Source organism: Diabrotica virgifera, chromosome 3 (genome assembly GCF_917563875.1).
Source record: "Diabrotica virgifera virgifera chromosome 3, PGI_DIABVI_V3a".
Classification (NCBI taxonomy): domain Eukaryota; kingdom Metazoa; phylum Arthropoda; class Insecta; order Coleoptera; family Chrysomelidae; genus Diabrotica; species Diabrotica virgifera.
The window spans coordinates 23,135,861-23,163,399 of record NC_065445.1 but is presented as its reverse complement, the minus strand read 5'-3'; the positions used below and the strand labels follow the sequence as shown (position 1 = coordinate 23,163,399).

The window sequence follows — 27,539 nt, the reverse complement described above, 5'->3', positions numbered from 1 at the left end:
TTGATTTATAAATTGATACAGCAGACTGTAGAAATCAGTGGCGGATCCACGGGGAGGGAAAATGGAGAAATTCTCCCCATAACAAGGTCCAAAATTAAAGAAAAAAATTGTAGAAACACAAAAATATATCAGCTGACATGATACTTAAACCGCAGATAGACAAGATCAATCCAATAAACACGGTAGTTAAGAAAATTATTTCAACAATTTTTTCTTTAATTTTGGACCTTGTTGGGGGGGGGGGGGCGATTTCCCCCTGTTCTCTCTACGTAGATCCGCCAGTTTGGAAGTACCTCCTGGGGCCGTTCAAGTATTACGTAACGCAGGCTGAGGGAAGGGGTCATAAATCTTAAAAAATTGCGTTACGTAATAGTTAAACGCCCGTTACCGTTACAGTGCGTTACGTAGGGGGAAAGGGGAAAGGGGTCAAACATCTTCAAAAATCGCATTACGTAATACTTAACGCTCCCCCTAAGGCAAATGTCTAGATCCGCCACTGGTAGAAATAATGATCTGCAATAATCGATCACCAGATGGGAATCAAATAGGAAGGCGAGAAAACTAATTGAATTGATACAAAATCTCATTTGGTTAACAAAAAAGTCGATGTAGCTCCAAATCTTCCGGTGAAATCAGACATATGTTAGAGCGAGCACTTCCTCAACCCGTACGGTAAACATGTATTCAATAATAAAATGATACCAATATGCAAGTACCCAGCAACCAGTACCCCACTATGCACCTGTGCTCACCTACACCGTTGATTGTTAACAACCCGCTTGCTTGCTAGTTAGTCTATGTACAACAACGGAGGTGGTACCGCGCTTCTTCTCGATGTCCGTTTACGGTACCATTTGTTGGATCGTTGTTACATGGTGTTTGTGAAGTGAGTGCAAAAGGGCTAAGCCCTTTGTGATAATAGTAAAATGACCGTCACGTATGGGGGGCGAGTGCCAAACGGTAGTACCTTCGGATGTTTCTGGAAAGTTCTAGGAATGTAAGTTTTTCATTGTTTGTATGCATCGCATGAATTGTTAGAAAAAGTAGACCAGTACTATCGATAAATCGTAAAATATTTAAAATTCTTTAGAATATTTTCAAATTTCTCTTTTAAATAATCGACTGCAATTACAAATAAATACTTTACATACTCTTGCACACCTAATATAAATATTAAATAGATTGCAACAACTCGATACCAACATAACATAAACCGCTGTTTAACATAATTGGGATATAGCAGGTTCACAATTATAGTGCCTAGACTTATGCATAATTATTGTGGTACACGCGGTAAAACAAGCAATAAACACAGCAGGGCTTGAAGAAACTTTGAACTTTTTAAGGCAATATATTTGTGAGCCCTCTTTATCTGAAATTGTTCCTTGACTAGCACAGGCAAATGAGCAAAACAAATCCAAATTTGGTCACTTTATTGAAATTATTTCGACTATAAAATCAATTTTTTATGTTAGTCCACAAAGAAGATCGTCAGACCATATAAGTGAAGAATTTCCTATAGCTGGCTGTATAGCATTAATTACAAGTAAATTTAATGAAAAATTCCTCTTAATAAAAGGTATATTTAAAAATTTTTAAAAGCGCTACAAATATCACAGAACGTTTTCGTTCTCTAAAACGAGCATCATCAGTGTTACAGGCTTGACATGCTGAGCCACCCAAAACAGTGGCGTGCATGGTCCGCTCTAAAGCGCTTTTTGCTGCTTTTGTTTCTAATTTGATGGGGACATTTTGAACTACACAAGTACACACTACGAAATGTAACTTTAATAAATTTGAATTTTTGTGCACGTACTTATTAATAAAAACGAAAAATAACTATTCATCAAAAAATCTGAACTCAAAATTTATTAAGAAACACAGGGAACGCTTTTGTAAGGTTCCTTGCTCGTTTTACCTGCTTGCCGAAGTCCTTGTTTAAAGACTTACCGCCGGTGCCTGCCTAACGTGCACACTCAAGCACTTGTATTTTTTATATTAGCACGATCCATGAATAAGTGGTAGGTAAACTACAAACTTGCAGAAATTCGGAAACTGAGATATTCAATGCAAGTTTTATACGGTGGGTCATAAAAATAATCCCATTACAATAGGCTAGATGCTCGATACTCGTGTTATACAATGTGAGTTTTTATTGGGCGTGTGGGTCCGCATCCCAACTGAAACCAAGGCCCGCTGATCTATCGGTACGCCACTTACCCAAAAATACAGAGTTTAAAACCTTGTACATGTTGACTAAATGTCTTACATTGTTAAAATAAATATGAAATCCAAAGGATGGATATAATCCCTAAGGATAAGGTCCTGAGGCACTACATGGCTCCCACGAGGCACGTAGGTTGTTAGGTAAAATTTAAGTTTTCACATTGATAGCAAGTGCTTATTGACCCATTTCTTCTTATTCCTGGTAAATTCCTCGTGTCATTGCTTCTATCCAAGTTGTTCCCCTTTTTACGATGATGTTTCCTAGTACTATATCCCATGTTTGTCGTGGTCTTTTGTTCTTCATTTTCTGCTATCACCATAAATTTTGTTTTATTTTTATTAATTGTCATATATTTGTTTAAAACTTCATTTCATATTTCTATATTTCTTTGTAGTTGTTTCTCATTTTCGGCCAATATGACGACGTCGTTGGCGAATGGTCCTTGTGAAATATCTACTCTTTTCATTTGTAGTAAATTGTTTTGATGTTCATTTTTGACTTATGACAGAATTCATATTGCTGTTGTAAATTTTCTTAATTACCCTTATCATTTTGTTATTAATGTCTCTCTTCCCGAATATTTCCCATAACTTTTGCCTTGGTACCGTGTCAAAAGCCTTTTCAAGGTCTATCTAAGATACATATTTTTTTTTGATGATACTTGTCTATTATTTATTTGATGGTAAATATTATGGTAATGTGCAGTAGCGGATCTAGACAATTGCGTTGGCTGTGGGGAGGGAGTTTGTCTTAAAGAGGGGGAACTCCCAATGAAACACCAACCATAACCAACACCAACATAAAAACATAAACAAAAAACATATAGGTAAAAAAGATAACAAACTAATTTTAATACCGAGCGGGTATATTACGTTGAGTTTTTGGGGAGGAGTGGGAATTTCCTATTTTCCCCTCCCCCGTACATCCGCTACTGATCATAGGTGCTTCTAGTTAGTCTATGTAGAACAACGGAGGTGGTATCGCGCTTCTTCTTGATGTCCATTGCGGTACCATTTGTTGGATCGTTGTTATTATGGTGTTTGTGAAGTGATTGCAAAAGGGCTAAGCCCATTGTGATAAAGTAAAATGACCGTCACGTATGTGGGTCGAATGCCAAACGGCAGTGCCTTCGGATCTTTCTGGAAAATTCTAGGAATGTAAGTTTTTCATTGTTTGTATGCATTGCACGAATTGTTAGGAAAAGTAGACCAGTACTATCGATAAATCGTAAAATATTTAAAATTCTTTAGAATATTTTGAAATTAAATAATAGTCTCCCGTTTTGTACTGCTAACGAGGATTTGGGATTATAGCAGGGTAGTCTGCTATCTCTAGAGCCTACGGTATACAAGGAAGGTAACAGGGCCAGTGCTACGCTTCAACCGCCTATTATTACCCCTGAATTTACCCAAGGTACTCATTTTACTCAGGCTGAGTCGACCTGGGGCCTATAGACATTTTAAAAATGTCTAGATATTTTGAAATTTTTCTTTTAAATAATCGACTGCAATAACAAATACTTTAAATATTCTTGTACACATATATATTCATCCAATAAAATCGTTCCCGAATTCTCTGAAGGGTTTTCTTTACACCAAAATGCCCTCCTGATGGACTGTCGTGTAACTGAAGAAGTACTTCGGCTACTCTGCTCTTTGGAATCACCAACTGTGTTCTCCTCGCTGAACCATCATCATTTTCCATTACTCGTTTAAGCAAGCTTTCTTCCAAGATAAATGAGTCCCATTGGGCCCAATACGTCTTAACTACTGAGCCTAGGCTTGATATTTTTTGCCAAGATGGTCGACGATTTTCTTATTTCCATTTTCGAATCTTCTGTAAAACTGGATCTTTCTCTTGTTCTTCCTTGATCTTGGTAGGCTTAGTACTGCTGCTTCCTTTGACTCTGTTTTGTTGCAATGGGAACACCCTGCTGGGCACGGCCTTCTAGATAGAGAATCAGCGTTCCTGTGGCTAACTTTGGCTCGATGCTCGATCTTGAAATCATATTCTTAAAGTCGTTAAATCCATCTGGCTATCTGACCCTCTGGATTCTAAATTGCATTAACCATTTAAGAGTGGCATGGTCGGTTCGGATTAGAAACTTACTTCCATAGAGGTATTGATAAAAGTGTTCCACTGACTTCACTACTGCTAGAAGTTCTCTTCTCGTGACGCAGTAATTTCGTTCAGGTTTTGAAAGCAGTTTACTAAAATATCCCAGAACTCGTTCCTGTCCTCCTTGAATCTGAGACAGCACTCCTCCAATTCTCACATTACTTGCATCCGTATCTAAGATGAACTCTCCTTCTGGCAGTGGGTATCGCAGTATTGGCGCTGTAATTAAATGCCTCTTCAAAGTTTCAAAGGCCGTTTGGCAGTCTCAATCCCAGCAATAATCCCTTGCTTCCTCTGTATAAGTCGCGTTAATGGCTTAGCTATATCTACAAACTTCTTAATGAACCTCCGGTAGTAAGTACATAGTCCCAGAAAACTTCTCACTTGATGTTTATCTGTTGGTTCAGGCCATTCCTTAATGGAATCGATTTTTCCTTTATCCACGGCCACTCCTTCTTTGCTGATTATATATGACCTAAATAATTGCCTTTACTTTGAAATAGCTGGCATTTCTTGGGGTTCAACATTAACTGGGCAGCTTTAAGTCGATTAAAAACGTCTTCTAAATTCTTCAGGTGGTCTTCAAACGTCTCCCCCAAAACGATTATGTCGTCTAAATACACCAGGTACGTTTTCCAAGATAACCCTCTCAACACATTTTCCATAAGCCTCTCAAATGTCGCAGCAGCATTACAGAGTCCACGCGGCATAACGTTGAATTCCCATAATCCAGATCCTGTAGTGAAGGCCATCTTCTCCTTGTCCATTGAATCCATTTCTACCTGCCAATATCCAGACTTCAAGTCCAACGTAGAAAACAATTTACTTCCAGCCAATGTGTCCAACGTGTCGTCGATCCGAGGTAGAGGATAACTATCTTTCTTGGTAACATTATTCAACAAACGGTAGTCCACACATAACCTCGTAGTTCCATCTGTCTTCTTGACCAGGACCACCGGAGAGACCCATGGGCTCGTAGAAGGTTCTATCACCCCGTCTATAATATAAATATAAAATAGGTTGCAACAACTTGATACCACCACAAAAACATAGTTGGGATATACCAGTTTCACAATTATAGTGTTTGTCTAGTCTTATGCATTTATTCTGATATAAGCGGTAAACCAAGCAATAAACAGCGAGTGTTAAAGAAGCTTTGAACTTTTTGAGCCGTCCCAAGTCCAAGAACCGTAAGAATTTTATACTAGATGTCCCGATTTATATAGAAAATTAGAGTTATAAAATCATTACCAATTTTAATATAAAAAAAGTTAGACACGTCATGAGGCATACACAATTGAAGAAATAAAGCATGATGACCAGTGTCCTTGCTTCTGTCCATGTTGTTTCCCTTTTTTATTGATGATAATTATTTCCTAGTGTTATATCCCATGTTTGTCATGGTGCACCTTTTTTCTTTCTTCTTTGCGTTTTTCCTGCCAAATTTTCTTTACCGGTTTTATATACTTCATTATCTGAAGATGTTCCCCCAATTGAGTGGCCTTCTTTCTATATTATATTTTAATGTTTATATACAATTCTTTTCTTATTTGAATGTTCCATTATCTATATCTTTTGGTAACTAGTCGAACTCGTCTCAGATATTTTTTCATTTCTACTGCCTGTATGGCAGTGGCGGCTTTTCTTTATGTGCTGCTGAGCTGCAGAACTACCAAACAACCATAGCAAATCTTAATTATTAAAGAATAATTAATATAGTTTTATTTCAAATCTGCCATATTATCATATTAAACATCAACTGTTAATAATAATTCACCAACAACGATGATTAATATTATTTTTTTTACGTATTTACTCCTCTAGTGAAACCGTATAATTTTTTTACGTATTTGGTGCTCCAGTGAAGCAATCTTTTTACGTATTTGCTGCTCCAGTGAAGCCGCGTCGATAAGAACCGAAACACTGGCAGCGGTAAAATGCATTTATTAGGCAAACGGCGATCTTAGCCGATGTGCTTCGGCAATCGGCTGATTAACGGCCTCGGAAATGTGTTTGCGAGCTGCAATTCACGACAGTTATTCGTGACCGTTGCATCTGTGCCGTGTTTAGAAATTCTTAGGTAACGATAAAGTAATCGAAAAGTTTGCGACAAAAAAGGACCGGCGTATTAATTTCCAATTTAGAAAAATGCAATAAATGTAAGTTAATCAGATTTTTATAGCATGTCGTTATTAGTTACTATTAATTAGTATTAAAGCTAATTTTATTGTTTTTGTTTTCGTATGTTATTCTATTTCTATTATTTTATATTGGCCGTGGTTCATGCAGCACACCCTATAGCAGATGTCACGAGCCGCCACTGCTGTATGGTACTCTTTTATTGTTCTGTTAGAACCGTAAGACTCGTAACCAAAAGGTTAACCCGCGAGCAGTCGCGCCGTTAGAAAAAATCCAACATTTTATCCTTTTTCGCGATAACTTGATGAAAAAGTTTGCAACATAACTTTCCACTCGTAAGTGCCTCGAGGAAGGGTGTAGTATTGCGTAGGTTTTTTGTCTCTTCTTCTTCTTCTATTTGTGGAATTTATTTGGGGAGAGCCAATTAGCTTTAATAATTGTTAGAAATAATATGTCCAACATAGCAAGTAAATAAAAATACTATACAATAAAGATTTGTTGTAAATTCGTATTTAAATTCGTATTGTGAGATAAAATCTAACACATCTAACACAAAATGCAACATTTGTTTGGCAAGAAAGAAATTTTTAAATTAGCATCTAACACCTTAGTCCACTGAAATATTCTCAACTGCTCAAAATTGGCAAAGAAGACGAAAACCTTTTGCAAATATGTTTTCGACCCTCAGGAATCCGAATCTGAAATTAGTTTTGCGAGAAAATGCCGGGAAATCCGGAAAAATCGTAAAATAGAGCTTTTCTGCAGTTTTCTTGAAAACTACAATAGCTAGCGGAAAAATAATCAAACCATCGTGTTTATTGGACGATTTTACATAAAAATAGATGTGCTTTTTTGCGAGAAAATGACGGGAAATCCGGAAAAATCGTAAAACAGAGATTTTTCGCAATTTTCTCGACAGCTACAGTAGCTAGCGGAAAAATAATTAAATCATCGTGTTTATTGGACGATTTTACATAAAAATAGATGTGCTTTTTTGCGAGAAAATGCCGGGAAATCCGGAAAAGTCGTAAAATAGAGATTTTCCGCAATTTTCTCGAAAACTACAGTGGCTAGCGGAAAAATAATCAAACCATGGTGTTTATTGGACGATTTTACATAAAAATAGATGTGCTTTTTGCGAGAAAATTCAAGGAAATCTGGAAAATTGTAAAATAGGAGATTTTACGCAATTTTCTCGAAAACTACAGTAGCTGGCGGAAAAATAATTAAACCATCGTGTTTATTGGACGATTTTACATAAGAATAGATGTTTACTAAAAAATAAAAGTAATCCCAACGATAAGGAATTAAATTCTTGTGTAAAGTGATAAAAACTTGTGTGATATCGAATATAAACAAAGCAGGTTTTACAGTAGGTGGAAACAAAACAATATAATATTATTGTGAATGGTGTATTTCTACAGGAAAATAAAGCATATTAATAAACAGAATCAGCTGAAAGTAGAAAACTTTATTATAATATAATTAGTGTTATTATAAACAGATAACCAGGGCCGGATTTTGATTTTTACCTAGGAATAAAAGTGCTGGAAAATTAGTAACGGCCAGCGCGGGCGCGGGTGGGAATTTGAACTGTGAGTAGAGTTCTCCACGAAACTTCACCCGTGACGCATTGACTAATAACTCTAGCACGAAAAATAACTAGGAATTAAGAACAATGAGTTCAGATAGCGAATTAGCTGATGAAACGAAAAGGAGAAGGGAAGAGGAGGAATATCCCAGCAAAAAATCAAAAAGAACAGTTATATCATCACAAAAAACAGGTGAGGAAAACATAAGCGAAATGGAACAAATGATGAAAATGATGAGAGAATTAGCAATGGATATAAAAGACATAAAAAAAGAACAATATAGATCTGGAGACGAAATCACACAAATAAAGAATGAAATTAAAGAACTGAAAGATCAACAAAGCGGCTACAAAGATGAAATAAAAAAGCTGCGAGAAACAAACGAAAAAGCTATAAAACAAATGGGTCAATTAGAAAAAGAAATTAGTAAAGCAAATGAAAAAATAGAGAAATTGGAAAATGAAAGAAAGAGGAAAAATGTAATAATCATCATCAATGGTGCTACAGCCCTATGAAAGAGCCTCGACCTTCCCAAGTCTATTACGCCAGTCAGTCCTATCCATTGCCAACTTTTGCCAGTTTGCTGCGCCTATTTTTCTCCCGTCCTCATCTACGCCATCTTTCCATCTAAGTTTTGGCCTACCCCTATTTCTACTTCCCACCGGTTGTGACATAAGGATTCTTCTAGGAGGGTTGTTATGCTGTGATCTTGCTAGATGTCCTGCCCATCTTAGTCTTCCTATTCTTATAAGAGATAACACGTCTTAAATAATGTAATAATACAAGGAATAAAAATTGATAAAAATGATCAGAAAGTTTTACGAGGGGCTATGGAGAATTTTATAGAAAAAGAGCTACAAGTTTCAGTAGATGTAAATGGAGCAAGGAAAATAGGAGAAAGCAAGGCTATGGTAGAGAGGCATAATGGAAAAAATGTAAAAATAGGATACCAGAAGCTAATCATTAATGGTGAAATATGGACATGGAATAGCAGTCAACAACAACTCATAAAAGAGAAAAATATACAACCAAAAAACTAGCAATACAACTAAAGCAGACTGAAATAACAGAGACGACATGGCAAAGTAAAGGTACACGGAATAGACAAAGTGTACAGATTATTAATGAAAAGAAGCCCTTAAACGAACATATTAGTAGGAACATGCATGGAATGTAAGAGGAACATACGAAGAAGGAAAACTGAAACACCTAGTAGATGAATGCAAAAAATATAAATTCGAAATAGTAGCACTACAAGAAACGAAACATCTAGGCCAAAACTCAATGGAAATAAATGACTATTTATTTTTCAATAGCGGAGGGGAAAATAGAATGCTAGGCACAGGATTTGTAGTAAAGAATAAGAGGAAAATACCAAAAAATAACATTTATAAACATACATGCACCGACTGAAGAGAAAAACATAGAGATAAAGGAAGACTTCCACAGTCAAATAGATACAGTACTTATTCGAAAATATTCCTAAATACGATATAAACATAGTACTAGGTGATGCTAATGCCAAAATAGGAAAAGAAGAAATATATACACACCCACCATAGGAAAATAAAGTCTGCATGAAATAATGAGGATTAGTAATAAATATGGATAAGTCAGAATACTTCATAGTGGGAAACGAAGACATTGAAAACCTACCATTGGAACAAGGACATATTGTTGGTGTGAAACAATGCAAATATTTGGGAGCTATATTTAACAAACGAGGAAATAGTGAAGATGAAATACAACACAGGATCAATAAACGTAGAAGCATCACTAGATCAATTCAATTTTATGGGAGAAAGATATCAGGAAGGAAACAAAGAGAAGAATATATGAAAGTATAATGAAGAGCGCTACAATCTACGGTGCAGAAGTTTGGGACATAAGTGCAAGAAATAAAAGGAAGCTACTTAGTACAGAAATGGACTTTTTGAGGAGAAGTTGTCAGGTTTCGAGATTAGAACATGTAAGAAATGAAACAATTAGAGAACGTATGAAGGTGCAAAAAAACTATAATAGACGATATTGAAAAGAGACAGCTGATATGGTTCGGTCACGTTAAAAGAATGAATGAGACTCGCTGGCCGAGAAAAATATTAGAGTGGGTCCCACCGGAGAGAAGAAGAAGAGGACGACCACGGAGAAGCTGGAGGGACAATATTCAGGAGGCAATGGATTCGAGGCAATTAGATGAAGATATGTGTTACGATAGAAAAAATTGGAAGCTGGGTATGGAGAGGCGGCGACAGCCGTAGAAATCCAACGATCCATTTGAGCAACGAATGAAAATGGTCACCTCTTAATAGATTTTGCAAAAGAAATAAACATGATCGTTATGAGCACGTACTTTCAACACAAAAGAATATACATGGAGATCACCACATGGGAAAACCATAAACCAAATAGATCATGTGCTCGTCGAAAAAGACATGGAAAAATGTATAAAGAACATAACAACATATAGAGGACCAGATGCAGACACAGATCATTTTATAGTCGGAATACAACTGAAACAGGTTATGTCAGTTCTTAGAAACCAACAGAAAAAAAGGTACAAAGTAACTAAACCTATTAGACTACTGTAAGAAGAAGAACAAAGTAAATATGAAAGACTAGTCACTAGAGAACTGGAAAATATTGCAAAAAATGGAAACATCGAACAAAAATGGACGCAAATAAACGTATGTATGACCAAAGTTAGTAGCGCAAGTCAGTAATAGAAATATAAAAGATGGAATCAAAGAATGGCTTGATAAGGAATGTAAAATAGAACTGGATGAAAGAAATAAGTTAAGACTCAAAATGATGCAAGTGAAAACACTAGAGATAAAGATAAAATACATAGAACAAAGAAAACGAACTAAAAGAATCGTAAGAGCAAAGAAAAGATAGTACAACGAAGATAAATTGAAATGCATAGAGGAAAACTATAAAAATGAAGAAGTCAGAAACTTGTCTTTTTCAACATCTTTCTTCCATCTGGTTTTCGGTTTACCTTTCTTCTTTTTTCCTCCTATTCCTCCCGTTAGTATTTTTTTGGAAGTTTCGTGTTTGGCATCCTTTGGATATGTCCCAATCATCTCAGTTTTTGTGATTTTATGATCCCTACTATGTTTGGTTCACTATACGTCCTCTCTAGTTCTACATTTGGTCTTCTTATCCACATTCCATTCCATATCTTTCCGCCAAATATTTTTCTTAGGACTTTTCTTTCCCACACTTTAAGCATGACTTGCTCAGATTTGTTCATCGTTCATGTTTCACTGACATACAAGACTATAGGTCTTATCACTGTCTTGTATATTCTTATCTTAGCCCCTCTAGATATGTTGTTATTTCTTAATAAGTTGTTTAGAGCAAAGATACAACGATTACCAGCCATAATTCTCGCTTGGATTTCTTCTGAATGTCGCTCCTAGATATTGGAATCTCTCTACTTCTTCGAATTCATATATTTTGCCTCTGTGTTTATTGTCAGATATTGTCCTTGTGTAAATTCTCGTTCTCTCCATTCCATATATTTAGTTTTTTCTTCGTTTATGTATATCCCTTTCTTTCTTCCTATCGCCTCTAGTCTTTTTAGTATTTCTTTTAATTCTTGTTTACTTCTGGCTATCATTACTATGTCATCAGCGAATGCCAAGCATTGTTGTTTGTTTTCGTTGATATACAAGTCATGTCCTGTTAATTTCGGCTTCTCTGATGACCATTTCAAGAAGGATACTGAACAACAGTGATGACAGTGGGTCTCCTTGTCGTACCCCTGCACCGACCCTAAACTTATCTGTTTCCTTTCGATTTATTTTAACCCTGTTCTCTGTTTCTCTGAGTGTAACTTTTACCATCTTTATTAATTTTTCACTAATTCCAATTTCACATAGTGCTTTGTATATTTCTTTCCGTTTAACTCTGTCAAAAGCTTGTTTAAAGTCGATGAATAGGGCCATTGTAGATTTCCCGTATTCGTAGCTTTCCGCTTGTATCTCATGCAGTAGGAAAATTTGATCCACCGTGCTGCTTCCTCTTCTGAATCCACATTGATATTCTGCTATGTCATTATCTATCTTTTGTGTTATCTTGTATTTTATATGTACTGCAAGTATTTTATATGCAACGTTTAGTAGGACTATTCCCCTGTAATTATGGCATAAACTTTTGTCGCCTTTTTTGTGAATTGGACACAGTGTGGCTTCAGTCAATTCTTTTGGTATGTGTTCTTGTTCCCAAATTTCTTTATCAGCTTTTCCAAATGCTTAATTAATACTGGTCCTCCATATTTAAACATTTCGCTGTTATTTTATCCATACCTGGGCTCTTGTTTTTCTTTAGTTTCTCTATTATTTCTTTTATTTCTTTTTCATTAGGCGGTCTTTCCTGTATTTCTTCCTGATCAATACTTTCATTCGGTTCTTCTTCTTCTTCTGCATATTCTGTTGTGGGAATTTCATTTAGAAGCTCTTCGAAGTATTCTCTCCATCTGTTCAGTATTTCTTCGTCGCTTACTAAATTCCTTACATTTTTGCTTTTTTAGTGTACAGGTTGTCTTTGGAACCCCCTTTTCTCATTTTTTTACTCCTTGATATAAGTTTCTGACTTTTAGTTCGTTTTCTTTGTTCTTTGTATTTTATCTCCATCTCTGGTGTTTTCACTTGCATCATTTTGAGTCTTAACTTATTTCTTTCATCCACTATTTTACATTCCTTATCAAACCATTCTTTGAATCCCTCTTTTATATTTCTATTACTGACTTGTGCTACGTTGGTCATACATACTTTTATTTGCGTCCATTTTTGTTCGATGTTTCCATTTTCTACAATATTTTCCAGTTCTCTAGTGACTAGTCTTTTATATTTACTTTGTTCTTCTTCTGACAGTAGTCTAATAGGTTTAGTTACTTTGTACCTTTTTTTCTGTTGGTTTCTAAGAACTGGTATAACCTGTTTCAGTTGTATTCCGACTATAAAGTGATCTGTGTCTGCATCTGGTCCTCTATATGTTCTTATGTTCTTTATACATTTTTCTCCTGGTGATCTCCATGTTCCTTGGTATATTCTTTTGTGTTGAAAGTACGTGCTCATAACGATCATGTTTCTTTCTTTTGCAAAATCTATTAAGAGGTGACCATTTTCATTCGTTGTTTCATGCAGACTTTATTTTCCTATGGTGGGTGTATATATTTCTTCTTTTCCTATTTTGGCATTAGCATCACCTAGTACTATTTTTATATCGTATTTGGGAATATTTTCGAATACTGTATCTATTTGACTTTAGAAGTCTTCCTTTATCTCTATGTTTTTCTCTTCAGTCGGTGAATCTCTCTCTCTCTCTCTCTCTCTCTCTCTCTCTCTCTCTCTCTATTGTCTTTTCCCCATTACTGAGGATCGTGATTTCTTCCAATATTCCTAACAATCTTTCTCCATTGGTCTCTATTTTCAGCTACTCTAAGAGCTTCGCAGAATGAGTTTCCAGCTGAATTCTTTATTTGCTCGGACCATCTAGTTGGTGAGCGTCCTCTTGATCTTCTCCCCGGAACATTTCCAGAGACTATTAATCTCTCCAAACTGTCGGCATCTCTGCGAACCACGTGACCAAAGAATTGGAGAATTCGTTGCAGACATATTGTGGACAGCCTTTTTTTAATATTGAGTTGGTTTAGAATGGAAACGTTTGTTCTATGAGCTGTCTATGGTATGCGCAGCATTCTTCTCCAGCACCACATCTCAAAGGCATCAATTTTTTGGCGCTCGCATGCGCGAAGAGTCCAAGTCTCTGCTCCGTATAGAAATATTGAGAATACAAGGGCATTCACCAGTCTTATCTTGATATTTTGAGAGATAGATCTGTCTTTCCAAACTTTAGTTAGGCGACTCATCGCATTTTTTGCCATACCAATACGTCTCCGAACTTCTGCTTCACAGTTGCCATCGTTAGTTATACTAGACCCGAGATAGACAAAGGTGTTTACTATCTGGTATTCCTGTAACATGTAAGTCAGTTGAATAGTGTCGAATCTGTCGACCACCATTATTTTTGTTTTTATAAATACCGGTATCGAATACCAGACAAAAATCGTCCGGGATCCCGGAATTCCGGTATTGTAAGCCCTAATTGATTTTCAGACCAACTTTATTGCTTTCGTGCTCAACTCTTCGCAGAAGATCAAACATTTCTTGCCATTTGCTGCTTGTCAGTGTAGTGTCATCAGCAAATCTCAAGTTGGAGATTTTCCTATCCTTCTAAAGGCCCATCCTTCTAAAACCATCCTCATGACATGTTCACCATAAATGTTAAATAAGTCAGGTGACAACTTCTGATCTAGTCGTAATGTCGCTATATTAGACTGGTACAGATTTTTAATAAGTGTCACCAGGTGCATTGGTGCGCCCATTTCTATTAAAATTGACCACAGATTTATCCAACTTACACAATCAAATGCCTTTTGGTAGTCAACGAAGCATATAATCATAGGTACTTGAAATTCTCTAGACTTTTCAATAAGTTGTCTCAGGTTCAGGATTTGTTCCCTTGTACCTTTTCCCTTTACAAATCCCGCTTGTTCCTGAGGTATTTGGTAATGTAGATAGGTTTTTAATCTGTTTTTGACTATATGCAACAAGATTTTACTAGCATGTGTTATTAGTGACAGTGTGCGGTAGTTTTCACATCTGGTAGTAGTTCCTTTTTTGTGTAGCGGAATATAAATTGAGGTGCACCAATCAGATGGCTATTTTCCTGAATTCCAAACAGCGACACAGAATGGATGATATGTAGTCCTTTTTCACCTAGTAACTGTAGTATTTCACATGGTATTGAATCAATGCCTGGGGATTTATTTCTCTTTAGTGATTTAATTGTATCTTTGACTTCAGCGAGTAAGACAGTAGGTTCTCTAGGGTAGTTAGAGGGCCACTGATTTTCTGCTGATACCTCGTTATTTTTACATAGCTCGTCACAGTAGTTTCGCCATTTTTCCAACATTTCGTCAGTATCGGTCTTTAGATTACCTTCCTTATATATTACAGACCACGTTTGATGTTTAAATTCTCTGGTAAGGAGTTTGATCTTCTGGAATAAATCCCTCGGTTCATTTCGACAGCCATGTTCCTCTATCTCTCTGCATATTTGAGAGATGTAATCAGCTTTGTCTTTGCGGCACTGTTTTTTTATTTCTTTCGATAACTCTCTGTATTCATCGTTTGTTCCGTGTCTAGCTTTGTGTTATTTTCTGCGATGAATAACAGTCCACGTATTATCGGATATCCATAGCTTACGGCCAGTGGAAACCGCTCTGTCTCATAGTCTTTTGCAGCCTCGATTACCTTATCTTTGAAATAAATCCAAGTGCTTTCAGGGTCACTATCTACTTGTCTAAAGAGAGAGCTTCTTCTAGGTTGTGTTGGAAGTCACTGATTTTTGATGGATTTGGAGACATGACTTTTCTCTGGGGTCTTCTTTTGGGAACTTTAAAGACGAAGTCGAACGTTCAATACCAGGAGTTGATGATCGCTTCCACAGTCTGCGCCAGGATAAGTTTTACAGTTGATGGCCGACGACTTCCATCTTGATCTTATTAGGATGTAGTCTATTTGATTCCTTGTTGTTTCTACATTCTAGGTCTATGATGTTGATCTACAAGATGTTGTTCTACACAGAACTCCACTAGACGGTCGCTATTCTCATTTCTCTGCCCCGGTCCATTTTTGCCCAGCACTCCTTCGATATTTTCATTAGATGACCCACTTTGGCGTTAAAATCTCCTAAAATTATGATGAGTTCACGTTTCGGAATAGCGCGAACCGTTTCTTCTAGACGACCATAGAACCTGTTGATGTATTCTTCTTGTGCAGCTGTTGTAGGAGCGTATACCTAGACAAGGTGTAGGGTATTGATGGATATTCTCATTTTAAGGGATATTATCCTGCCATCTATAGTATTATATCCAATTACGCAGTCGTTAAGTTTAGAGGGTAAAATTATTGTGACTCCATTTGTACTTTTGTTATCTGGGCCTGAAAAATAGACGACGTTGCCAGCAGTTGTTTTAAAATGCCCTTTACCTCTCCAGTGAGTTTCAGAGAGTCCCAGTACAGAAATATTGTGGTCTGCCATTTCTTTTTCAATTATGTGTAACTTTCCTGAGTTTTGGATCAGTCCTTGGACGTTCCATGTACCAATTCGCTGACATTTTCTTAAATTAAATGAAAATTTGGATTCAGTCTCTCAATTTCTGCCAGGTGCCTGGTCCCTCACACCCTGGCAGCCGGTAGCAAATTTCATGCCATCCGACCCGCAACCGAGATGGCGTGAGTCGGGTCGCTACACATTCCATCTTCACTTACTGAAATTGTCATCGTTATGGGAAGAAATTCTCTTGGGAAAATAGTGCAGTCGTTTCCCTTTGAATTCTGCAATGCTGTATATGTGCCGTTTCTGTGGCTATAATTCTCGCCGCATGGTCAGTTTTGTAACAACCAGCTGCCACTGTCCAACCTATCACCATGTCTGGCTACCCTCACTTAGTTTAGCCTGCAGACCAATGCAGTTGCCCGGGATGTGGCACGTGGAGCCATAAGTGGTGAGAGTTGAGTGCCTTATGAGGACCAGTTATCAAAAACAATCTCCCGTCGATGACGTTTCATGTGGTCGTTCCAATAAAAGGTGCTACCTCTATAACACATTCTTACACTCCACATCGGTGCATGTATGTTTAAAAATGGTTTTTTTTGGTATTTTCCTCTTATTCTTAGTATGCATATTCTCTCTGAAATTGGTTTAAAGTCAACGATTAGATCTTTCAGCTTTTTGTTTACTACAAATCCTGTGCCTAACATTCTATTTTCCCCTCCGCTGTTGAAAAATAAATAGTCATTTATTTCCATTGAGTTTTGGCCTAGTTGTTTCGTTTCTTGTAGTGCTACTATTTCGAATTTATATTTTTTGCATTCATCTACTAGGTGTTTCAGTTTTCCTTCTTCGTATGTTCCTCTTACATTCCATGTTCCTACTAATATATGTTCGTTTGCGGACTTCTTTTCATTAATAATCTGTACACTTTGTCTATTTGGTGTACCTTTACTTTGCCATGTCGTCTCTGTTATTTCAGTCTGCTTTAGTTGTATTGCTAGTTTTTTGGTTGTATATTTTTCTCTCTTATGAGTTGTTGTTGACTGCTATTCCGTGTCCATATTTCACCATTAATGATTAGCTTCTGCTATCCTATTTTTTCATTTTTTCCATTATGCCTCTCTACCATAGCCTTGTTTCTAGTTTCTTTCTGGATAATTCTTTCTCCTTTTGACATATTTCATTACTTCTATTTTGTTTTTCACGCTATAAAGTTCCACTATGACAGTATTTTCTCCTATTTTCCTTGCTCCATTTACATCTACTGAAACTTGTAGCTCTTTTTCTGTAAAATTCTCCATAGCCCCTCGTAAAACTTTCTGATCATTTGTATCAATTTTTATTCCTTGTATTATTATATTTTTAAAGACGTAGTATCTCTTATAAGAATAGGAAGACTAAGATGGGCAGGACATCTATCAAGATCACAGCATAACAACCCTCCTAGAAGAATCCTTATGTCACAACCAGTGGGAAGTAGAAATAGGGGTAGGCCAAAACTTAGATGGAAAGATGGCGTAGATGAGGATGGGAGGCAATGGATAGGACTGACTGGCGTAATAGACTTGGGAAGGTCGAGGCCCTTTCATAGGGCTGTAACACCATTGATGATGATGATTATTACATTTTTCCTCTTTCTTTCATTTTCCAATTTCTCTATTTTTTTATTTGCTTTATTAGTTTATTTTTCTAATTGACCTATTTGTTTTATAGCTTTTTCGTTTATTTCTCGCAGCTTTTTAATTTCATCTTTGTAGCCGCTTTGTTGATCTTTCAGTTCTTTAATTTCATTCTTTAGTTGTGTGATTTCGTCTCCAGATCTATATTGTTCTTTTTTATGTCTTTTATATCCATTGCTAATTCTCTCATCATTTTCATCATGTTCCTCCTCTTCCATTCTCCTTTTCATTTCATCAGCTAATTCGCTATCTGAACTCATTGTTCTTAATTCCTAGTTATTTTTCGTGTTAGAGTTATTAGTCAATGCGTCACGGGTGAAGTTTCGTGAAGAACTCTACTCACAGTTCAAATTCCCACCCGCGCCCGCGCTGGCCGTTACTAATTTTCCAGCACTTTTATTCCTAGGTAAAAATCAAAATCCGGCCCTGGTTAGCTGTTTATAATAACATTAATTATATTATAATAAAGTTTTCTACTTTCAGCTGATTCTGTTTATTAATATGCTTTATTTTCCTGTAGAAATACACCACTCACAATAATATTATATTGTTTTGTTTCCACCTACTGTAAAACCTGCTTTGTTTATATTCGATATCACACAAGTTTTTATCACTTTACACAAGAATTTCATTTCTTATCGTTGGGATTACTTTCATTTTTTAGTAAACATCTATTCTTATGTAAAATCGTCCAATAAACACGATGGTTTAATTATTTTTCCTCTAGCTACTGTAGTTAACGAGAAAATTGCGTAAAATCTCCTATTTTAAAATTTTCCGGATTTCCTTGCATTTTCTCGCAAAAGAGCACATCTATTTTTATGTAAAATCGTCCAATAAACACCATGGTTTGATTATTTTTCCGCTAGCCACTGTAGTTTTCGAGAAAATTGCGGAAAATCTCTATTTTACGATTTTTCCGGATTTCCCGGCATTTTCTCGCAAAAAAGCACATCTATTTTTATGTAGAATCGTCCAATAAACACGATGGTTTAATTATTTTTCCGCTAGCTACTGTAGTTGTCGAGAAAATTGCGAAAAATCTCTATTTTACGATTTTTCCGGATTTACCGGCATTTTCTCGCAAAAAAGCACATCTATTTTTATGTAAAATCGTCCAATAAACACGATGGTTTGATTATTTTTCCGCTAGCTATTGTAGTTTTCAAGAAAACTGCAGAAAAGCTCTATTTTACGATTTTTCCGGATTTCCCGGCATTTTCTCGCAAAACTAATTTCAGATTCAGATTCCTGATGGTCGAAAACATGTTTGCAAAAGGTTTTCGTCTTCTTTGCCAATTTTGAGCAGTTGAGAATATTTCAGTGGACTAACCTAACATAAAACACACACTGTACGAAGGAAAAACAGATCAAAAAATAAATTAAATTATGCCGGGTACTATATCTTGGCAAGTCAAAAAATGTGTTAATTTATTTTTGGATTTGTTTGTCCTTCGTACAGTGTGTGTTTTATGTTATGTGTTAGTTGCCAATTTAAAAATTTCTTTCTTGCCAAACAAATGTTGCATTTTGCTGGGATATCTTCCTGATTTGACGAAATGTCCCTGATGATGCTAAGTTAGCGAAAGCATACTTGGGCAAGATTTAATTTAAACTAGTTGCTCGATATCTGCCTTTTATTCCTATAAATTCCATATATACCCCAGGCTGTGGGTGAAAAATAGGTCGATTTCAGGATATAATTCAGGAATTTTTGAAACGTATCAGGTGTTGTAAAGGACGATGCCAGGAATAACTTCTACTAAAATGTAACCAAAAATATTGTGCGCTTTTTTTAATTGCGATTTTCATTTGTTAAATTTGCAATTTTTAATGATTTTTAATTTTGCAGCTTAGGATATTGATTTTAGAGAAAAACTTTTTAATAGAAAGTTGTAGTAAATTAAAAACCTACAATTTGAGGTACGGTAAGTTTAATTTGGTTAATTGGTTATTGCAAAACAGCCCGCGAAAGGTCCAAAATGGCCGTTTTTTACAATTGCATTATTTATTGCACAAATTATTTTTTTTTTTATTTTTTAAAGCTTTAAAATGAAGATCTTTCAATTCCAAACATAAAAAATAATTGTAAGGCCCGATTAACGAATTTGTTGCTTAGATATTATCAATTGTTTATCCCAAGAGGTCAAATGTCGAAGGCTATAACTTTTTGAAAAAAAAAATCGTATAAAGTTGGTGAAACATCCAATCTCCTTCTAAAGAGTTATATTTTCATATTCGATGTAAATAAATGCGTAAAACATTTTTAAACCTCTAATTTTTGGATTTGAAAATAAAGGGGGCAAATTTTGTTATAAACATTTAGAGCTGAAGCGGCCCTGTACATCCTATAAGTTTTTAACTTACATATTATTGTTGCTGAAGATGAAACGAAGATTTATAAAATAATAAAAAATTTCTACGACCAACTGAAGCCGAGATAATTTTTGGGTTTGAAAATAAGGGGGCAAATTTCGTTATAAACATTTAGAGCTAAAGCGGCCCTGTATATCCTATGAGTTTCTAACTTACAGATTATTGTTGCTAAAGACGAAACTAAGATTTATAAAAAAATTTAAATTTTCTACAACCAACTGAAGCCGAGATAATTGTTTTTTTTTCTTAAATCATAGTGCCCTCATTTATAACAATTAAGAAATTATTTTACAGTCATTGACCAAAGAAAGACTTATATTATCTTAAAATAAAAATTATTATAAAATATAATTACATTTAATTATTAAAAATTATTTTTTAAATCGGTGCTTTTGCAAGCGGCCGAATTTTGCAAATCGCCCGGCTCGCTTCAAATCCGCGCGCTCGGAAAATTTTTACGTAACTTGTATTAAATTTTGACAGAAAACAATTTAATAATATTACCATAATAATATACAGTCTATTTAGAACTGTATTTGTTTTTCTTGATAAACTTTTATATGTGAAATCCAAAAAGAATAGTCACTACAAGAAGAAAAAGTTTTATATTGTATATTATAGTAAGAAGTAACATTATTATTATTATATTTATATAACAATGAAAAAATTAAAAATATAGTTATATATTTCATATACAGTATGTCCCTGTAAGTTGTATCCATATGGAAAACTTTTTTATTATTAATTTTACGAAAAAAAGTTATTCTTTATAAAAAGCTCTGAATGGTCCAAAACCTAAGATTTAACCATCAAATATCAATTTTTTTGAATATTATACGAGGTATGTCAAAAAGTTTGAATTTCACTCAAGAGTAAAGTAGCTTTATTTTTTACAATATTGAAAATTGCTATTATAAAAAGTTGTTTGGAATTAAAAACTGTATTTTAGTATGCAATTACATGCTTCTAATTGAAAAAATTTTTTTTTGAAAAAATGGATAACTAACTTATTAATTTTCAGTTATTTTAATTCAGATAACTCTTTTATTATTAATTTTACGAAAAAAAGTGATTCTTAATAAAAAGTTCTGCATGGCCTAAAATCTGAAATACAACCATCTTTTGTGAAATTTTATACGAGGTATGTCAAAAAATGTGAATTTCGCTCAAGAATAAAATACGTTTATTTTTCACAATATCGAAAATTGTTATTATGAAAAGTTATTTAGAATTAAAAACTATGTTTCAATATGTAATTACATCCTTCTAATTGAAATATTCTGAACTCTAAAGGTACTTTACTTTTGATCTAAATTTATATTTTTTGACATACCTCGTATAAAATTGATAAAATAAGATTTAGACATAAGTAAGACATAAGACATAAAATAAGTATTTTAAGTTTTAGACCATCCAGTACTTGTTATTAAGAATCACTTTTTTTCGTAAAATTAATAATAAAAGAGTTATCAGAATTGAAATAACTGAAAAAATAATGATAGTTATCCATAATTTCTCAAAAAAAAAAAAAAAATTTCAATTAGACGGATGTAATTGCATATTAGAATATAGTTTTTAATTCCAAACAACTTTTCATAATAGCAATTTCCAATATTACGAAAAATAAAGCTATTTTACTCTTGAGTGAAATTCAAACTTTTTGACATACCTCGTATATTATTCAAAAAATTTGATATTTGATGGTTAAATCTTAGGTTTTGGACCATGCAGAGCTTTTTATAAAGAATAACTTTTTTTCGTAAAATTAATAATAAAAAAGTTTTCCATATGGATACAACTTACAGGGACATACTGTATATGTATCATTTTTGTAATATTATTTCTTCAGAAATGAAATTTCACATATAAAAGTTTATCAAGAAAAACAAATACAGTGGTAAATAGACTGTATATTATAATGGTAATAGTATTAAATTGTTTTCTGTCAAAATTTAATACCAGTTACGTAAAAATTTTCCGACCGCGCGGATTTGAAGCAAGCCGGGCGATTTGCAAAATTCGGCCGCTCGCAAAAGCACCGATTTTAAAAATAATTTTTAATCATGAAGAGAAGTATCCATACTTACTCAAATGTGGTCTCGAGGTAAACCAATTACAAAAAACTCGAAGATGTACCACAAGGTTATTTATTATTGTTAAAAAACATATAAATATGTTTTATATGTTTTATATGTTTATATAATTTTATATGTTTTTTAACAATAATAAATAACCTTGTGGTACATCTTCGAGTTTTTTGTAATTGGTTTATAATTTTTAATAATTAAATGTAATTATATTTTTATTTTAAGATAATATAAGTGATTTAGTTAGTCAATGACTGTAAAATAATTTCTTAATTGTTATAAATAAAGGCACTACGACTTAAGAAAAAAAAACAATTATCTCGGCTTCAGTTGGTTGTAGAAAATTTTTATTTTTTTATAAATCTTCGTTTTGTCTTCAGCAACAATAATCTGTAAGTTAGAAACTCATAGGATGTACAGTGCCGCTTCAGCTCTAAATGTTTATAACGAAATTTGCCCCCTTATTTTCAAACCCAAAAATTATCTCGGCTTCAGTTGGTCGTAGAAATTTTTTATTTTTTTATAAATCTTTGTTTCATCTTCAGCAACAATAATCTGTAAGTTAAAAACTCATAGGATGTACAGGGCCGCTTCAGCTCTAAATGTTTATAACGAAATTTGCCCCCTTATTTTCAAACCCAAAAATTAGAGGTTTAAAAATGTTTTACGCATTTATTTACATCAGAATATGAAAGTATAACTCTTTAGAAGGAAACTAGATGTTTCACCAACTCTATACGATTTTTTTTTTCAAAAAGTTATAGCCTTCGACATTTGACCTCTTGGGATAAACAATTTATAATATCTAAGCAACAAATTCGTTAATCTGGCTTTACAATTTTTTTTACGTTTGGAATTGAAAGATCTTCATTTTAAAGCTTAAAAAAATAAAAAAAAAATATTTGTACAATAAATAATGCAATTGTAAAAACGGCCATTTTGGACCTTTCGCAGGCTGTTTTGCAATAACCAATTAACAAAATTAAACATACCATAGCTCAAATTGTAGGTTTTTTAATTTACTACAACTTTCTATTAAAAAGTTTTTCTCTAAAATCAATATCCTAAGCTACAAAATTAAAAATCAATAAAAATTGCAAATTTAACAAATGAAAATCGCAATTAAAAAAAAAGAGCACAACATTTTTGGTTACATTTTAGTAGAAGTTATTCCTGGCATCGTTTTTTACAACACCTGATGGGTTTCAAAAATTCCTGAATTATATCCTGAAATCGACCTATTTTTCACCCACAGCCTGGGGTATAATTCTATATCTGTTTCCTGTCTTGCGTTGTCTTTTAATTATACGCCTAAGTATTGGAAGGTTCGTGCTTGTTCTATATTTATGAATTGTCATTCCATATTTTTTAATAGTCTATTCCATATTTCTATATTTCTTTTCAATTCCGAATGCACCTTTTGAAATATCTACTCTTCTTAAGTTTCTATAACCATATGCATTTTTTTCACTTTTACGATACATTCTTCAATTATCTCATCCTTTTAAATTATAAATTAATGGAGCTAGTCTTAGTCTTTCTCCTTGTCTGAGACCATTGTTTAAATGGTTTTGCTGTTCCTTTTTGACTGATGATATTATTCACATTGCTGTTGTAAATTTTCTTCTATCTATCTATCCATCTATAAGCGAGGTTCCTACAGCCTCTGCAGCTTCTAGCATTTCGAGTGCCATCGTTTTCTGTCCATCCATTCGTCTTCTTTGATGGCTCTATCTCTCATGATGTGTCGTACATTTTCTTTCCAGGCAACTGAAGGCCTTCCCCTTCTTCTTATTTGTTGTGGTATAAAATTCGGTCATCTATCTTCATTCGTTCGTTTCACTTGACTATACCACACTAGTCGTCTCGTTTCAATTCTATCTACAGTCCAATAAATGACCGTTTTGGAGTGTAATTTCCAGGGGCAACTCCGAATTGCATGAAAATTTGGATTTAGGTTCTACTTACCCTCCACTTCAAAGTTGAATTTGTGCCGTTGGTTGCTTTTACTTGGGGGGTGACATTTACCCCTTCTCGAGGGGTGAAAAACGGGTCTTTAAAATAAGGCCGGAAATGGATAAATTGACTTATTTTAAGCACCTTTTGTTTTATAAAGTTTTTTTACGTAAGTCAATACTTTTCGAGTTATTCGCGATTTAAAATGTTGATTTTTCGACAAAAAAACTACGTTTTCAGACAGTTTCTCCCAAATAACTCAAAAAGTAAATATTTTTAGCAAAAGTGTAGCGTATAAAAAAACGAAAAAAATGGTGTACCAGTAAAGTCTACAAATTGAATAGAAGCAAAGTTGTAGCTCATGAAAAATACGTTCTTATTCGTCTAATTCCAAATCGAATAATTCAACGCGAAATCACCGAAGAAAGAAGAGTTTTTCGGGAAAACCTTATTAACATTTTTAAAGTATTGAAAAAAAGCTTATTATTTGTTTTTTACAAAAGTTTACAGCATCAAAAATAAACGAGTTACAGTGAAAAAAAAGTCGGCCCCTTTTTTTTGTAAAAAAAAATCGTGAAAACCTCCCCCTATTTAGCACCCTACATGAAATTAATCGTTTGACTTTACCATCTATTTTAACTGTATGTGTATTGTTTATATGATCTGTAAGTTTAATTGGTTTGAAGTGCTTATTTTTGAAAACATTTGGTTTTATAGTAAAAAAAATATTTCTAAAAATTTTTAAAAAATTTCATTTTTTCAAAATAACTTAAAAAGTATTAGTGATAAGAAAAATCTTAAGGAGTAAAAAAACGTAGGTTTTGCTATTATAAATATGCTAGTTTTATTTTGTTTCTCCGTAAGACAAAAATTGGTTAAGATATGGCTGTTCAACATTTGAATACACTCGTGATTACTGACCCATTCAAGCTTTCTCAATTATAACCCTTTCAAAAATAAACACTTTAAACCGGTGAGACTGACAGATCATATAAAAAATAGATAGGTAAGTAAATTGTTTGTAAAGCGGTAGCGATTAATTTCATTTGGGGAGCTAAACACGGCGAGATTTTCATGATTTTTTACAAAAAAAAAAAAGAGGGCCAACTTTATTTTGAGCGTAACTCGCTTATTTTTAATGCTAAAACTTTTGTTAACAATTAAAACAAAGCTTTTTATAAACACTTTAAAAAAGTTTAAATGGGTTTTTCCGAAAAGTGCTTAATTTTTCGGTGATTTCACCTTGAAATATTCGATTTGGAATTAGACGAATAAGAACGTATTTTTCATGAGCTACAACTTTGTTTTTATTTGATTGATAGACTTTAATGATACACCATTTTTTGGGTTTTTGATAAGCTACACTTTTGCTACATTTTTTTCCATAAAATATTTCCTTTTTGAGTTATTTGCGAAAAACCGTCTGAAAACATAGTTCTTTGGTCGAAAAATCAACATTTTCAATGGCAAATAACTCGAAAAGTATTGACTTGGGTAAAAAACTTTATAGAACAAAAGTTGCTTAAAATCAGTCAATTTATCAATTTCCGGTCTTATCTTGAACCTATGCTTTTTCACCCCTGTGAAGGGGTGACTGTCACCCCCCAAGTAAAAGCAACCAACGGCACAATTTCAACTTTGAAGTGGAGAGTAAGTAGAACCTAAATCCAAATTTTCATGCAATTCGGAGTTGCCCCTGAGAATTACACGGTATCGCCGAATTTCCCGTTCATTTACTGGGCTACTCTGGAATATACAGCATTATTAATTTGTCCTCCTTCTAATATTTTCATTGCTGATGTGATCTTTTTTGGATATGCCACACGCTCTCCTTAGACAATCCATCTCTACTACTTCTATTCTTTTTCTATCTTTTTTCGTGATCTGCCAAACTAAGATTGTCAATTTCGTTTTTGTCTTATATCTTTAGACCACAGTAAAAAGCTTAGAATGTTTTTTGTCCCCCTGCGTTCTGTTTTCGATGTCTCTTTCGGTAATGCCTTCTTTAGATACTATAGATCCGACATAAATAAATAAATATAGTAAATAATAATTAAAGTACATTTTCTTAATTACCCATATCTTTTTGTTATTAATACCTCTCTTGTCGAATATTCCCTATAACTTTTGCCTTGGTACCGGGTCAAAAGCCTTTTCAAGGTCTATATAAGATACATATTGTTGCTGTTGAGGGGACTTCCAATGAATTACCAAACAAAAGACATAAAACAGGTAACCGCAAACAATATAAAAGACATAAAATAACTTATATCTATTATGTTCATTTAATTTTCCTATTTATTTTATGGGAGATTTATCTATTTATTCATTGGGAGAGTTCTAGTTAGTCCATGTAGGTACAACAACGGAGGTGGTATCGCGCTTCTTCTCGTTGTCCGTCCACGGTAATATTTGTTGGGTCGTTGTTACAATAAATATGGTGTTTGTGAAGTGAGTGCAAAAGGGGTAAGCCCATTGTGATATAGTAAAATGACCGTCACGTATGCGCGGCACATCCCAAATAAAACCTTTGGATTGCTCTGGAGAGTTCTAAGAATGTAAGTTTTTTATTGTTGTTATGCATTGCACGAACTAGCAAAAAAAAAGTACAGCAGTACTAGCGATAAAGCGTAAAATATTTAAAATTCTTTAGAACATTTCGAAATTTTTCTTTTAAATAATCGACTGCAATTACAAATACTTTAAATATTCTTGCACAGCTAATATAAATATTACATAAATTGCAACGACTTGATACGGATACCACCATAAAATGGTGTCCACCCTCAGACATATTCAGCCAAAGCATGGTTATTGTCTACAACACCATGGTCAAGTATCTCAACCTCAATTTTTTGATACTACATAACCTCCTCAACAACTTGCGGTTACACACTCTTTAAACAAAACTTTTTTAATAATTTTTTTTTGAAAACGGTGTCAAATTTTTTAGGTAAAAATGAAATTGTCATTACAATCAACTGTGGCTTATTCCATATACCGGACGGTGAATTGGAAAACGGGCCATAGGAAACTCAATGTAAAATTATAAACTGTTGAATTCCTGCTTCCCTAATTGTTTTACATCAAAATACATGAAAAACTATTTGTAGAGGATTGAAATCTGTATTGAAAACAATTGTCAGAATTGTTCTACAAATTAAACATATTCCAATATTTCGAAAAAATGTAGTACAATTTCAGATAATTACGCCAAAATTAGGCCACACACAGTGCA

General features: G+C 34.2%; 1 protein-coding gene across 3 annotated transcripts in view; it reads left to right on the top strand.

Moving 5' to 3' along the window:
* The first annotated feature begins 724 nt into the window (after window positions 1-724).
* Window positions 725-27,539, top strand: part of LOC114329818 (bestrophin-2) — a 219,901-nt gene continuing 193,086 nt past the window's right edge. Inside the window, exon 1 of one of the 3 annotated variants that reach the window (XM_028279055.2) lies at window positions 725-997. In XM_028279055.2, the coding sequence (XP_028134856.1) occupies window positions 927-997 (71 nt within the window). In that variant the 5' untranslated portion in view covers window positions 725-926. Of the gene's footprint in view, window positions 998-3,175; window positions 3,385-26,701; window positions 26,860-27,539 lie in introns of those variants that run through there. The other 2 variants (XM_028279056.2, XM_028279057.2) reach the window with 2 other exon arrangements.